General features: G+C 41.6%; 1 protein-coding gene across 1 annotated transcript in view; it reads left to right on the top strand.

Annotated features, from left to right (window-relative positions):
* Positions 1-228: 228 nt before the first annotated feature.
* GRIN3A (glutamate ionotropic receptor NMDA type subunit 3A) overlaps positions 229-16,129 on the top strand; it is a 169,928-nt gene continuing 154,027 nt past the window's right edge. Inside the window, exon 1 of the mRNA XM_009244706.4 lies at positions 229-1,595. Coding sequence (XP_009242981.4) covers positions 897-1,595 — 699 coding nt within the window. The 5' untranslated portion in view covers positions 229-896. The remainder of the gene's footprint in view (positions 1,596-16,129) is intronic.

Here is a 16,129-nt window from a genome sequence, read left to right as displayed (position 1 = left end):
AGTCTTTTTTTCCTTCTTAGGTTTTAGGGAATTTTGCAAACTACGACGCCCAGCCTTTGAGGGGAGAGGACTTTCCAGGGGCGCGGGATGTGCCACTCGGGAATCTCACCAACAGTGGGCATTTAGCGCAGCCAAGCGACAGACAGGCGCCAGGGCTCAGCTACAGGGAGGCGCTGGCTGAGGCGGGGAGAACTTTGGCGCTCGGAGCAGAGCCACCCTTTGCTGGCCAGTCGCGTTGCTCCTCCTAGGAAGCAAGCGGCGGTGGCGACTCGGTGGAAAAATAACGAAAGAAAGGCAGAGAGGAAGTAGAGAGAGAAGAGAGAAAATGAAGTCAGCGCTGGGGGAGCCTGCAGGAGGGTGGCCGACAGTGGAGCAAGGTGGATTTGGCTTCTTTTCCGCACCCCGGGCGTGAACGCCCTCTCCAACGCGACCCCAGGAAATAAGTGGGTCTCGCCTGGGCAGAAAAGGAAAAGAATTCAAGCGAGAGCGCGTCGCTCCTCTGTCACTGCTGCCCCCGAGGAACTCCGGCTGCTTCTCAGCCCGGCCGCCTCGCGGGGCCGGACGCAGTGCCCGAGGCGCCCTGCAGATGGGGCGGGCAGGGAACGGGCGCTCCAGCCGCGGGTGACAGGGGCCGGCCCGCCCGCCTGCCTGCTCAGTGCAGTGACCGGGCGGGCAGAGGATGCCAGGCGGAGGGACCTGGGAGCGGGATCTGAGACTGCCGAGGGCGCGCTAGGCTCCAACTTGCATGGCCTAGAGACCGCTCCAGCTCCTGGGACCGCTTCACCGAGTGGAGTGAAGCTGCGCGCGGGACCTGGAGGCGGAGACCTCAGGCAGCGGCTGCAGAGGGGCGAGCCAGGCGCAGGAGGGGGCGCGCTTTCTCCCTGCGGGTCTCAGTAATGAGGAGACTGAGTTTGTGGTGGCTGCTGAGCAGGGTCTGTCTGCTGTTGCCGCCGCCCTGCGCACTGGTGCTGGCTGGGGTGCCCGGCTCCTCCTCGCACCCGCAGCCCTGCCAGATCCTCAAGCGCATCGGGCACGCGGTGAGGGTGGGCGCGGTGCACTTGCAGCCCTGGACCGCGGCCCCCCGCGCGGCCAGCCGCGCTCCGGACGGCAGCCGAGCAGCAACCCAGAGGGATGAGCCGGAGCCAGGGACTAGGCGGCCCCCGGCGCCCTTGCCGGGCGCACGCTGGTTGGGGAGCACCCTGCATGGCCGGGGGCCGCCGGGCTCCCGTAAGCCCGGGGAAGGCGCCAGGGCGGAGACCCTGTGGCCACGGGACGCCCTCCTATTTGCCGTGGACAACCTGAACCGCGTGGAAGGGCTGCTACCCTACAACCTGTCTTTGGAAGTAGTGATGGCCATCGAAGCAGGCCTGGGCGATCTGCCGCTTTTGCCCTTCTCCTCCCCTAGCTCGCCATGGAGCAGTGACCCTTTCTCCTTTCTGCAAAGTGTGTGCCATACCGTGGTGGTGCAAGGGGTGTCGGCGCTGCTCGCCTTCCCCCAGAGCCAGGGCGAAATGATGGAGCTCGACTTGGTCAGCTTAGTCCTGCACATTCCAGTGATCAGCATCGTGCGCCACGAGTTTCCGCGGGAGAGTCAGGTGAGAGGAGTCTGGCGCGTGGAGTGGAGATGGGCGCTTCTGGGGGCCGGGGCCATTGCATGAGGGGAGAGAAAACGGCTGGGTAAAGTCGAGGGGAGTTGTTGCTTTATAACTTTGATATTGCTTAACGACTGGGCCATGTTCGTAGGTGGTAGGTAGAAGGACCTTAGTAGAAGTAGAATAGAACATTTTAAGCGCGGATGGAAATAAAACGCGCAGTAAGGTCGCGGCTGGAAGGAAAGAAGTGGGGAGAATATGAGTGAAAATCATATTTTGACCGGCGGGGAGAAATCTAGTAGATGCCCGACGGGAAGTAGAAGTCGAGGTTCAGGACCGTGGAGAGCGGTCAAGGTTCTGAAGAAGGACAAGAGCAGGGTATGGGGGTGGGGTATCCCTGACTCCTGGCTAGGTGTCACACTCCCAAGAGGAACTCTGACAGCATGTGTCGGAAAAGCAGCATCTGCTCTCTCTGACTTCTTCGGAAGGTGTGCCTGAGCCTTAGGCAATGGTGTAAGGAAGAAAGCACATCGCTCTGAATTCCTTTGGGTAAACAGAAAATCTGCACCTAGTACAGAAGCCATAGGTAAAGAAGAGTGGTCAATTAGTCTCGGATATTGGAAAGCATTAGAAATATATAAAAGTGTAAAGATGGACGGGGAGATTTATTTGGGGATTGTTTCTTTGTCCCTACTTTCCTTCTATGTAATGTGGACTCAGAGGCTGGTATTCAGTTGCTGTGTTCAGCCCATTTCTCTCCCCATCATCTAAGAATTTTTTTAAAAAAGGAATTAAATGATTTAGTTTCTTATTGATTAAAAAAGCTAAATATACTTTCAATGAAAGAGCTATTTGTGAAGTTGACGTTGACAAGTAATAATGAGGAGATGAATATTTAAGGACAAGACAGAGTCCTTTTAGTAATGAGTTTTCTGCCTTTTATATGTTACTTTTATCATAATCTCAAGCTGTGTTAAGCCTTGCATAAAGTATCTATGAAGCAAATAGGTAACTGGCATGGGCCCATTTTAAAGACTGAGAAACTGAGAAAAGTCCGGGGACTTGATCAACATTGGTCAGTGTACTAATAAAAAAAGTCCACATTCTGGAGGATTTCTGACTCTACATCATTTTCACTCAACTCTTGCAGCTGGAAAAATATGTATTTCCAATCTTCTTCCACTTCTATTGCCGAGATAAAAACTAAAATGAGTAAGGGCAATATACAATGAAAAGTTTGATAGAATCTATGCATAAATTGTCAAGGGAGTACTAAAGATTTCTTTTTCTAGAAAAAAATAAATCTTACATTTTTAATCTTAGGAAGGTTGAGTACAAGCCATATTCAGCAGTTGCCCGGAAGATTCCTAGCCGAACTACAGAGATTTGATATGTACAGTGCAGGCTAATTAACTTTTATATAAAATATTTCTGTCACCTGAACCTGAATGGTGTAGGCAGCAGATGGGAAGGCATGGAAAACACAGGTACACAATGCTGCCAATGACCAAAGTGTTATAAACATGAAATTGCATCCATAGGGTGCATCATTATTAATATACATGCAGAATCGGATCTAACACAATGCAGGAGTCAGCATCACTTGCTTCTCATCATTGCTTCTTTATTACCTAATACTTCGTAAGTGGCCAATAGTGGTCACAGTCTCCAGACTCCTTTTCATTTGTAGATTGTTTGGCAAGAGTCTTAACTAGCAAGAATTCTTCACCAAAATTCGTGTTCCTTAGTTAGAAGGGAAGTTGTGTTCTAGAATGGATGTGTGCAGCATACAGCACATTACAACAAGGGGACCAGAAAAACCATGAAGCAGAATCCAGAATCTGTAAACTTCAAAGCTCTAAGACCAGGGGTGGTGGGGGTAGGAATAAAGTCCTCCAGGGACAAGCTGACAATAAAATAAATACTCTGTCAAGCACATTTGCTTCTGTATTTCAACTCAGAAACATATTTTAAATCACTGTTGTCACTGTTACTTTCATAGCACACATCTTGAAAGGGAGAGATTATTATATTAACTCAGATCTAGTTCGTTCAACTGACTACATTTTCTTTCATCTCCCTTTTTATTTTAAATTCAAACATATCTAACTTGTCTTACTTTTGGTATATCATTTAAATGTCATTCTATAATATTCTGTATTAAGAATGTTCTGGTCAATGCCAAGTCACTGTAATATGTAATTTTAAGATGACCATAATCTGCTTTCAGTGAAAATAATAACTGATCTTTCCCTTGCTTCTCTGGAAAAGTGGACCTTCCTCTAATGCAGTGATGTGATTTTTAAAAACTTTCTACATATAAAAGGATGTCAAACTCATTTTACACGTTAAATAAAATTGACTTAATCTAGCCACCATCCTCGGAGTCTACTGCCCAGTGACTTAATTTGTTGGTTGTGTGCCACTCCCTGAATAAAGGATTCGAGAAGAAAGTGGACTTTTTCACACAACCAAGTAAAATGAAATTGTGTCTCTTACTTAAATCAAAATTGCTTTCAGAGCAAGAGCAGCAACAGCTGTTTTCTCTCACTTTCTTTTGGGCTGCTGATTACATTCATCTGAAGGTTTTAATTAAAGAGCAATAGTTTTGGTAACATCCTGCCACAACTCTTAAATGGAAAGAGCTGCCACTGAGATGGACCAACCCCTGAGAAATGCATAATAGTTTTATTTCAATAGATTATGTATTCAAAATAAGATAATCACATAAGATCATCACCTTCTAGGGGATCAGCTTCTTTCAGGTAGGGAAATTCATTAAAAGTAAGTTAGTTAACTACATAATTTTGGAAAACATATGTATAACTGCATAATAAAAGCTTAATAAAACATTAAACATAGGATGGAGTCAAAGTAGTTTTCCATCAAAAGAATTCTGACTTCACTACAACACTCAAACCCCACTTGAGGCTAACCTATTTTATTAAAATGATTACTTCTTTGTTCTAAATTCTATTCTTATGACCTTCAAATAATGATGCTGAATATGAACCTAATTCCATTTACACTTAAATTCCTGCAATTATACTTTCTTTCTCTCTCCTTTCCACATGACTTTTTCTTCTACAGGTTTTGTGTAGTTTCTTCAAAGTTAACTCCCTAAAGTTTACCTGCTGAAGTAGTCACAAGTATATATTTTTTAAAAAAATATACACCTCACGTTAACTTCATATTGGTTCTATTAGGCAGAGTTAATGATGTAATATAATTGGCTTAGATCCAAATCCATGCAATTCAAAAGTGACTGCACAGCCAGGCATGGTGGCACCTACATGTAGTCTCAGCTGCGTGGGAGGCTGAGGCAGGAGGACTGCTTGAGCCCAGGAGTTCCAGACTACCCTGGGTGACATAGTAAGACCCCGACTCTTAAAAATGTTTTTTTAATTAAAAAAAAAGGGATCACACTACTATTTTCAACACTTTGTTGAATACACCAACCACAACTTTGCCTGCTTCATGAGCGATATGTACTAACAAATTAATATATGCTTCTTTCATGGAAATACAAGTGTCTTAGATTGTGCATTTTCTCTGACAGTACAGGACTAAGCACTGAATCCTATTTATTAGAATTTGGCTAACACAGCACTATTTTTGCATGGCACAGGGATACCTCATGAGGGGAGCAGTAAGGGATATTTATTTTTAAAACATCTACTCTCAACTGTGTTGGTTTTCTTTGACTTGCTCTATGCAAATCACAGCTCTTTCTCCTCTGGGAGAAATGTATTCTGCAATTCATGATGAATAGCTGATAGTCGCATCTAATTGTTGCTGACTTAAAGAGAAACAATTTCAAATTAAATGTCAAGTGATGCAAAACTTTTTAAAGCAGTGATCTTCTACAGGTTCCTCTTGAAGAACAGAGATCTAGCATTAACTTGGAAGTATTTTTTAATTTAGTTATTTACTTACAATATGTATTCATTTTTCTAGATAAGTAGAGCAAAGGAGACTAGCAGGCACCATTTATTGAGCAATTAGTTTGTCTTTCCCACTTTACTTTGTGCTTGCCAGAAAAGTATCACTTAATCCATGAAGAATATATTTGCTCTTGATTTTGTCTGACAATTATATCTTAGAGTTAATTTATGATCGAATCAGCTGAGGTATCTGAAGACTGATGCCAATTTCTAATTCCTCGTATTTTATCTTCTGGTGCTGCAGAAGGCACCATGGATTTTGTACCATTAGATTTTATTTTATAAATAAACCCCCAGTCAAATTCCAACCACAATAGTTAAAAGAGCACAATGTAATGAAAAGCATATGAAATAGTGGCCAAAATGTTCCCAATCTGCCTCTTTCATTGCAGATGTTCCCAATCTATCTCTTACTAGCTATGTAATTTTGGGCCAGTGACTATCTCTGAGCATCTACACTTATCAATCAAAAGAAGGTACTTTACCAATCTGACAAAGATGTTGTGAATCAAATGAGAAAGTAAAAGTACTTTGGAAGAGTTATAGTGTTACCCAAATAACTAGTGGAGAGGTGTTGGTCATTATCTGATAAGAATCACTTAAGTGTTAAAGTTCAACTAATTTTCTATTAGAAATTACTAATCAAAATGAGATATGATTCACATGTAAAATGTTTCCATTCCCCCTCACACCTTCCTCTTTACCCTCTCCCTCATTTTTTTCTCTTAAAAAAAAGTGGGCTTAGAAATAAACAAAAAACTAGGTTCCTAAGTAGGTTGCACACTTGCCTGGAAAAAGAAGACATGCCACAGTACTGTTTCTGTATTAACAGCAACTTTTAACCTATGGCACATCTAACACAGCTTCTAGAGCCTTAAGTCCTGCCATAGAAATATCATTAAGATGCCCAAGATATTTGAGAAATGTTGGTCCTTCACATTGCTCATAAGTTTTTTCTATAGGCAAACTATCATTCAGGAAATTATGACCATACAGAGTCTACCCCACTCTCACTCCTATTCCGCCAACTACACCACAAAGCAAACATCCAAATTTTTTCATAGCAAGCTTTCTTGATAAGGAAAGCAGTGTGTTGATTCATGCTGACCTAAGCTCCTTATCTCATCATGGATATATAATTTACAAACCAGCTACTTTGAGTCCCATTGCCCTAGATAACTGTATACTCTCTTAGGAAAGTATCGCTCATTTTAGTGGCAACAGTAAATATAGAGATGAGAAATCTCATTGTCTTTTTTTCTGCTAGCTCTGGCTATTGCCACATATACACAAGAGTAGAGGACCTATGTAGCACCAGAAATATGATGCCAAATCCATATCTAGGCAAGAAGAAAGAACATCTCTTAGCATCTGCCATATTACTTTTTGAGTGGATGTATGAATGACAAACTAATAGAAATTTTTAACCTCTCAGTTGTCTTTTGCTGATATTTTCTCTATGAGATCACTGGAGAAAAGAGCAATGGGGAAGAGGTGAGCTAAGAGTAAGCCAACTCTCTCCATTTCCTTCTCCTTTCCTCAACCTGACACCTCAGCCAAATTCTCAGATATTTTGTTTAATTGTGTAAGATTCATGCACTTTCCGGGAGACTGTCAACTGTATTTGATCTCCTGCCTTGAAAAAGTGGGTTGATCCCTGACCTGGCTGGCATTATGTCATGAGGAGTAAACTCTGACATTGAAAGGCTGGTGTCTAATTGGCCAGGGCTGGTTTGTTTATGGAGATGAGCCTGCAAGGGTTCATGTGGTAGAGAATTAAGCAGGATGACTCCTTTTTTAGTCAGGATGAATTACACCTCATCGTTATTCATTTGAAGCATAGATTTAGGAAGAATTTTAATCGTATATATTTTTGCAGCATTTATGTTTTTCAAGGCTTTTTCACAAATGTGCTTAAATAATCTCCTAACAGCCCTGTAAAGTAAATGACTATGTATAGACAAAATATGGAGAAATAGAAAGAACTATGCATTGTAGGAAGTGAGAAGCCATCCAGAAGAAAAACAGACTAATAGCACCTTCTTAACTTAGTCTATTTGTCAGCCTTCAAGCAAAAACAGATTGGATCCATCACAGCTTTTGTAATATCCCATAAAAAAAAGGGATAAAAGAGAGAAGTATCTACTTCCAGGCTGGACTATTAAAAGCATATTATATAATAATGTTCAAAACAATGGGAATTTAATTAATTGAATCATAATTTTTTAACGGAGTACAATGTACTCATTCAAAATGAGGATATATTTGACACAGAAAAATAGAAAAATTTTACAAAAATGTATGTAAAGTGTGACCTTGTTCCTGTAAAATATGAAGTTTAGAACTGTATTTATAAAAATCTTAACAGGGATTATAGAGGGTAAAAGTCTACATTTTTCTCTATTCATGCTTCTATTTTTCTAAAAATAATCATTTTTACCTACAGAATTAAAAAATAATAAGAGAAAGAAGATAAGTTGTCTTTATACTTTCTCATCTAGACTTTCAATACTTCAGTATGAAAATACATATTTTAGAAAGAATAAATTGTAGTGTATGTTTAAATGTATCAAAGCCCTCTCTCATCTCTTTTATAATTTTATCCTCACAGTTACTTTGTGAGGAGAGCCAGACAAATATTATTACGGTTACAATGTAAATGAGGTAATTATAACATATGATGGCGGAAATATAAGGTGGGAGTTAAGAGATTACATTTTTGAGAAGCTCAGAGCTATGTTAAAATCTTGGCTGTACAACTTTTTAGACATCCTACCTTGGAAAACATACCTGATGTCTCCATGTTTCAATTTATTAAGTCATAAAATGTGATTATCTTATAAGTTTATGGTGAGGACTGCACCATATGTACCTAGAGTAGTGTGTTCTTATGATGTTGATAATTGTTCTTTTAGCATAAAGTGTTGATGTGGCAAGATTCATAAAAACTAATCAGAAAAAGAACTCAAATATTCTACCTTATTATGCATTCGCAATGTGTCTATAATATTCAGGCTTAGGACTTCCAGCTCCAGCAAACTAACCCTGAGAAAAATGAAAAAATCTGCTGTTTTGAAGTCCCACTTAGAGCTCTGGTTCACTGAAGTGTAGCTGCAATTTAAGTGTGTGCAAAGTAGGTCAGCAAAGAAGTGAACTTTGAAGTCCAGTTTTACCTAGTTGCTCCTTTATATGGGTTCAGGGTGGTTGGAGTTTTGCAGCAGTTACATCAAGGTTAAGAAGAAGCATGTTTTGGTCTATTAGATGATCTTAGTGAGGAACTCATAAGTCTTTCCTATCTATTGCTATAACTTCTCCTAGGAGGCTCTGAGGAACTAAACTCAGGGAACAATAGAACAGAAATGAGTTTCATTTTATTAATAAATGCATTAATGCCCAGTGCCCTGCTGCATAGGTCTTTAGAAAAAGATTGAGTTGGGACATATGACTTGGGCTTCAGGTTTGTGTGGCATTTCTTAATTCTAAATCTTGATCTTCCATCTCAGCAAACAAAAGAAAGAAGTGGCAGAAGAGATGGAGGACAACAGATATGAGCTTATGAGATAGGAGTGAGCTTGTTTTGGTGTGGTAGGGCTGAGTCCCTGAAAGAGTTCCAAATCTGAATCCTCAAAACCTGTGAATATGTTATTTTTTTATGGCCAAAAGGACTTTGAAGATGTGGTTATGTTAAGCATCTTGAGATAGAAAGGGTATCTTGGATTATCCAGGTGTACTCAATGTCATCACAAGGATTCTTATAAGAAGGAGGCAGAAGAAGTCAAGGTCAGAGGACAAGGCTATGTGACAATGTGATAAAGGAAGTGGAGACTGGAGTGACACACATTGAAGATGGAGAAGAGGCCATAAGTCAAGGAATACAGGCAGTCACTAGAAACTCAAAGGCAAGAAAATGGGTTTTCCCCTCAGAGGCTCCAGAAAGAATGCCACCCTTGACTGTAGCCCAGCAAAACATATTTCAGACTATGACCTCTAGTCACAAGTAATAAGAGAACAAGTGTGTGTTGTTTTAAATCACTAAGTTCTTGGTAGTTTGTTACAGCCACAACAAGAAATGAATACAATTGCCCACACAGACTTATGCAGGGAGGAGGTGACAAAAAGATAGAAAGGGATCTAGCCCACCTTATCCTCGGAAGGCAGGTTCCATTTCAGCTTATACACTTTGCATCTGGAGAAAAATGTCGAGCAAGGTTAAGCTTGGTGATTCCACCCACTGGTAAGTACAACCCAGCTGATATCTGGGGATTCTTGTTAGAAAGGGCAGAGTCTACCTGGACATGGATTGAAGGTTCAGCAGTCTCCCCTTTTTCATACGGGCTTTAGCTGTATCAAAGTAACAATATGGCTTACAATAACCCAAAGATTAAGGGAAAGTAGCACTGCTATAGGCCAGGGCTTTCAGAAATGGGACACCTCATGAAGCAAAATCTCCATGTTTTATTGGATGCAGACTATATCAAAATTGATGCACACAACTTCATGGGACTTTCTAGATGCATATTGCTTTTCTGATTATAAAAGCAGTGCCCATGCACTACTACCTGCGCATTTACACAAATTAACCCTGAGTCGCATTTAATGCTTTTTATTCTTTCAAGGATAATGGTTTAAATTTCAGTAACAGTGGAGTAGAATTAAGAAAAACCCTGTTATCACTCTAACTGGGCACTGGCATCAAAGAACAGGAGAAATAAACAAGTAATTTTTTAAAAATTTTCTGAAAATGCAGATTTAACATGGCTTTTGAAACTTGAGCATTATGCTATTTCTATTTAAAAGGCAGGATTTTCCTTTGTGTTTGCAGTCTATATTTTCATCACACTGCAAGTGGCTGAGTCTCTACGGTTCCAAACAATAGCTCAACTTGTACCTTTCAAAAACATTCTGAGGAGTAACTTAGAAATGGATTGTCACTCCTCTCCTCGCCGTTAGGGGTGGTCATTAGCTGAACTTACTGAACATTTGGGGCAGTAGCAAGCACTTTGATGGCAGTACAACCTGCATGCAATCTATGGGTGTTTTTGGATAGAAGGCCTCAACTAGAAACCAAACAGAAGTTGTGTTAATACTCTCCAGATTGAAAAGAAAAGTTTTTGTTTTCATAAAGTTCAACATTCAGCATGTCTTTGTCTAACAGAATCACAATCTGGCTTAGTTGTGGAGTGCTATTTTTTCAGTCCCAACCATACATTCTTAAACAGAGATTCCTTTAAACAAATAATTTGCTTCTATATATTGTAAATGTAATAATGGGAGCAGATATATACACAGATCCACACACAGAGAGAAGTTATTGTGTTGCTGATACAGGAGGAGTTAATTTGAGTCTTCACACATTGTGTTATACACATAAAGAAATGCTTCAATGTGTACCTGAACATGAATGATAAATCTAGATCCGAATTTATCTAATGTGCCTTCACCTGGCCACAGACACAGAGAGCCATCTAGTGGTTTCCAAAATACAGCTTTAGGCTGAAGCATCCTAGGAATCCAGTTTCACAAGACAAGAAAGGATTCCAAGCAGCTATTAGTTCATTCCTGGTCTTTTGACTGTGGAAAATGTAGATTAATTCACCAAAAAGAAGATCTTCTTCTGCCTTCTACTAAGAAGAAGTTTCATCAACTTCTGCTGTACTGCCAGCCTATCTATAATTGCAGTTAACAACTATAAAGCAAGATATCTCAAAGTGTGTCCAGTGGGGTTGGGAGAAAAATGAGACAAATTCTTACTAACTTTAGAAATGTAGAGTCATTAATTCTTAGTAGCTGTATTTGCTGTCACTTTCATTCATAAGGCAAGATAAAGAGATGCAGCCATTTTATTGTGCTAAGCACATCATTTATTCCTTTATTTCTGATTATAAAAAAATCTGTGCTCTTTGTGGATAATTCTAAGATTTAATAAAATGCCAAAGAATTCAAATCACCTATAAATACACAACCAAAAGATCTACTCATATATGTGTGTTATAAAATTGGGGCCATCCTACTTTATGGATTTTCCTAGCATATTCACACATTATAAATGGCTTCCCATATCGCAAATATTTTTATCCATTATTCGTAATGGCTAGATAGTTTGCCTTTGAATGGGTTATTTCTTGATTTGTTTACCTAGCCCTTGCTGTTTAAAATCAGATTTGCTTCCATTAAAAAAGAAAAAAACACTGTTACCGAAGGGATTTTACTACATTCATCTTCCTCAACATTTTTGTAGTTACTTGTGCTGCGGAACACCCTCTACCTGAGTTTTGTGACACTGTCATTGTTTTCCTTGTTTTTTTCCCCTGTCCTTTCATTGTCTTTTACTGATTATGCTTCTTGTCCTTGATCCCTTATAATAATCACCATTGTACTATGCTGTCTAATATTATAGCCTCTACCCAAATATGGATACTTGAATTTAAATTAAGATTACATAAAATTTGAGTCAGTTTCTCAAGCACATGAATCACATTTCAAGTGTTTAAAACATCTTATGTACCCCATAAATATATATGCCTACTATGTACCCACAAAAATAAAAAACTTTTTAAAAATTTAAATTTAAATTTAAAATAAATTTTATTTTAAAAATTTAAATTTTAAAAAATTTTTAAATAAATTTTTTTTTTAATTTTAAATAAAAATTTTTAAATGGGAACATATGGGTAGTGACTACTATATTGGACAACACAGATATAGAACATTTTCATTTCCATGGGAAGTTCTATTGGATTGTTATGTCAAAGGATGTTCTGTTGCAAAGGAAAAGAAACTCCCACCATGAAGCTCAAAAGCAGGGAATTTGTGCTGCAATCTTACAGGAAAATGACATGAAATAGAAATGCATGAAGTATAGCTGAGCTGTACCACCAGAAGGTGTTTGGGTAGCACCTCTCTTTTTCCCTTGCTCTGGGGCCCAATGGCTCTTCTCTCAGTTTCTCACTTCACATCTGCTACAAACTCCTCTCGGGATACCAGCTGATTCTTCTGCCTTGCCATAGCTTCTCCATGGATGTGGTTCTTATGATAGGACTTAGCCTGACTCTATATGACTTTACAACTCTAATCAACTTATCTGACTACATTTCTTATATCTCTTAGTTCAGATTATCCAGATATCTGATTGGTTTAACCCATATTGGTTTCCCCCATCCCAAATTATATGTCCTCCCTTAATCCAATCAGAAATGCCCAGATTCTTAGGTTGCATGCTCAATAGGAGACTGACTTAGAATACAGCAGTAAATAAAATAGCAAAGCCCAGGATCTCAAAGAACTCCCATTCTAGCAGGGAAGATAGAAAATAAGACATGCAAACAAATAAATATGTAATATATTATCATTAGACAGAGACAAGTGCAATGGAGAAAAATAAAGCAGAATATAAGATTAGAGAATGACTACAGCTGGTAAAGTAAGGTCTGTCTGACCATGGCATTTGAGCAGAGAATGAAGTAAGGAGTGACCCATAAAATCTTCTAAGGAAGGAGCATTGCAAGCCAGGCCAACAAAAAATACAAAGACCCTGAGATAGGAATGAGCACAGTAATAAATAATTGTTGAATAAGTGGACTATTCTTAGTACTACCCATAACACAAATTTTAGTGGGCACTATTTCAAAGGAGGTATCAATAGTCAACCAATAACCAGATCTAGTACGCCCTTTCATACAGGCCTTTTCCATAGTGTCAGCTACTGAATTTATCTCTTTGTGTGTGGCAAGGCCAGGAATTTCTAACTTGAAATTGTGGTTATATCTCCAATTCTCACCTTAAGTTAAAAATACTTAAAGATGTCTTGAAAAAGTGTTTTTCTCTCACCTATAACAAGACTTTTCATAACATCTTTGACTTCTCCCTTTTCTTGTTACCAGGTTCTGTTGCTTTCCTTCATATATTTCTCATAGCCCCATTCTTCCTTCTTATTGTCACATTACCTTCTTGCATCAATTCTTTTGAATAGCCTTTTAATATCTAGCTTCTTTCCACCAGACCATTCTGCACACTGCTGCTAGATAAATTTTCTTAAAGCAATTTTTATTCTTTCATTCATTCATTCAAGAAATACTTATCAAATATAATGCCCTGAGCTTCATGCCATTCCCTTGCTCAAAAACCATTTTACTATAAAAATATTCCCTTTCTTTTTCCATGACCCAACACTTCTGTGGGGTGAAATACACACCTTAATAACAATGACTCACTACAGCATTAATTCACAGAATTGGAGTGGGGTGTGCCACACTCAAGAAACTGTATTAAATTATCTAGATTTTGAGAGTATAATTCAATAAAGCATTCCATCTCCTACTGACATGCCAAGATTCAGACATGCTCCCCATAAAGCCAGAGAAATATAGGTTAATAATCATCAGCAAGTTATAGAATCTGGCCCTCAAGGCCATCCACAAACATGTACTGTATTAGTTCATTTTCACATGCTGATAAAGACATACCCAAGACTGGGGAAAAAAAAGAGATTTAATTGGACTTATAGTTCTACATGGCTGGGGAGGCCTCAGAATCACAGCCGGAGGTGAAAGGCACTTCTTACATGGTGGTGGCTAGAGAAAATGAGGAGAAAGCAAAATCAGAAATCCCTGATAAACCCATCACATCGTGTGAGACTCATTACTGAGAGGTGACAGTGTGCTGGCAGTCCTCACAGCCCTCGCTCGCTCTCGGCCCCTCCTCTGCCTGGGCTCCCACTTTGGCGGCACTTGAGGAGCCCTTCAGCCCACCACTGCACTGTGGGAGCCCCTTTCTGGGCTGGCCAAGGCCGGAGCCGGCTCCCTCAGCTTGCAGGGAGGTGTGGAGGGAGAGGCGCGAGTGGGAACCGGGGCTGCCGGCGGCGCTTGCGGGCCAGCTGGAGTTCCGGGTGGGCGCGGGCTTGTCAGCCCCGCACTCAGAGCAGCGGGCCAGCCCTGGGCAGTGAGGGGCTTAGCACCCCGGCCAGCGGCTGCGGAGAGTATACTGGGTCCCCCAGCAGTGCCAGCCCACCCTCGATTTCTCGCCGGGCCTTAGCTGCCTTCCCACGGGGCAGGGCCTGGGACCTGCAGCCCGCCATGCCTGAGCCTCCCACCCCCTCCGTGGGCTCCTGTGCTGCCACAGCCTCCGCAACTAAGGCCACCCCCTGCTCCATGGCGCCCAGTCCCACTGACCACCCAAGGGCTGAGGAGTGCCGGCGCACAGCGCAGGACTGGCCGGCAGCTCCATCTGCAGCCCAGGTGCAGGATCCGCTGGGTGAAGCCAGCTGGGCTCCTGAGTCTGGTGGGGATGCCGAGAACCTTTATGTCTAGCTCAGGGATTGTAAATACACCAATCAGCACCCTGTGTCTAGCTCAGGGTTTGTGAATGCACCAATGGATACTCTGTATCTAGCTACTCTGGTGGGACCTTGGAGAACCTTTATGTCTAGCTCAGGGATTGTAAATACACCAATGGGCACTCTGTATCTAGCTCAAGGTTTGTAAACACACCAATCAGCACCCTGTGTCTAGCTTAGGGTTTGTGAATGCACCAATCGACACTCTGTATTTAGCTCCTCTGGTGTGGCCTTGGAGAACCTTTCTGTCCACACTCTGTATCTAGCTAATCTGGTGGGGATGTGGAGAACCTTTGTGTCTAGCTCAGGGATTGTAAACCCACCAATCAGCACCCTGTCAAAACAGACCACTGGGCTCTACCAATCAGCAGGACATGGGTGGGGCCAGATAAGAGAATAAAAGGAGGCTGCCCGAGCCAGCAGTGGCAACCTGCTGGGGTCCCCTTCCACACTGTGGAAGCTTTGTTCTTTCACTCTTTGCAATAAATCTTGCTACTGCTCACTCTTTGGGTCCACACTGCTTTTATGAGCTGTAACACTCACCGAGAAGGTCTGCAGCTTCACTCCTGAAGCCAGCGAGACCACGAGCCCACCGGGAGGAACGAACAACTCCAGACGCGTGGCCTTAAGAGCTGTAACACTCACCGCAAAGGTCTGCAGCTTCACTCCCGAGCCAGCGAGACCACGAACCCACCAGAAGGAAGAAACTCCGAACACATCCAAACAGCAGAAGGAACAAACTCCAGAGGCGCCACCTTAAGAGCTGTAACACTCACCGCGAGGGTCCGCAGCTTCATTCTTGAAGTCAGTGAGACCAAGAACCCACCAATTCTGGACACATTACTATCACGAGAATAGCACGGGAAAGACTGGCCCCCATGATTCAATAACCTCCCCCTGCGTCCCTCCCACAACACGTGGGAATCCAGGAAGATACAATTCAAGTTGAGATTTGGGTGGGGACACAGCCAAACAATACCATTCTGCCCCAGCTCCTCTGAATCTCACGTCCTCACATTTCAAAACCAATTATGCCTTCCCTACAGTCTCCCAAAGTCTTAACTCATTTCAGCATTAACCCAAATTCAAAGTTTCAAAGTCTTATGTGAGACAAGACAAGTCCCTTCTGCCTATGAAGGTGTAAAATCAAAAGCAAGCTAGTTATTTCCTAGATACCATGGGGATACAGGTATTGGGTAAATACAGCCATTCTATATGGGAGAAATTGTCCAAAACAAAGGGGTTACAGGGCCTATGCAAGT

The sequence above is a fragment of the Pongo abelii genome, chromosome 13 (genome assembly GCF_028885655.2).
Source record: "Pongo abelii isolate AG06213 chromosome 13, NHGRI_mPonAbe1-v2.0_pri, whole genome shotgun sequence".
In the NCBI taxonomy this organism is placed as follows: Eukaryota; Metazoa; Chordata; class Mammalia; order Primates; family Hominidae; genus Pongo; species Pongo abelii.
This window is presented reverse-complemented; position numbering and strand designations above follow the sequence as displayed.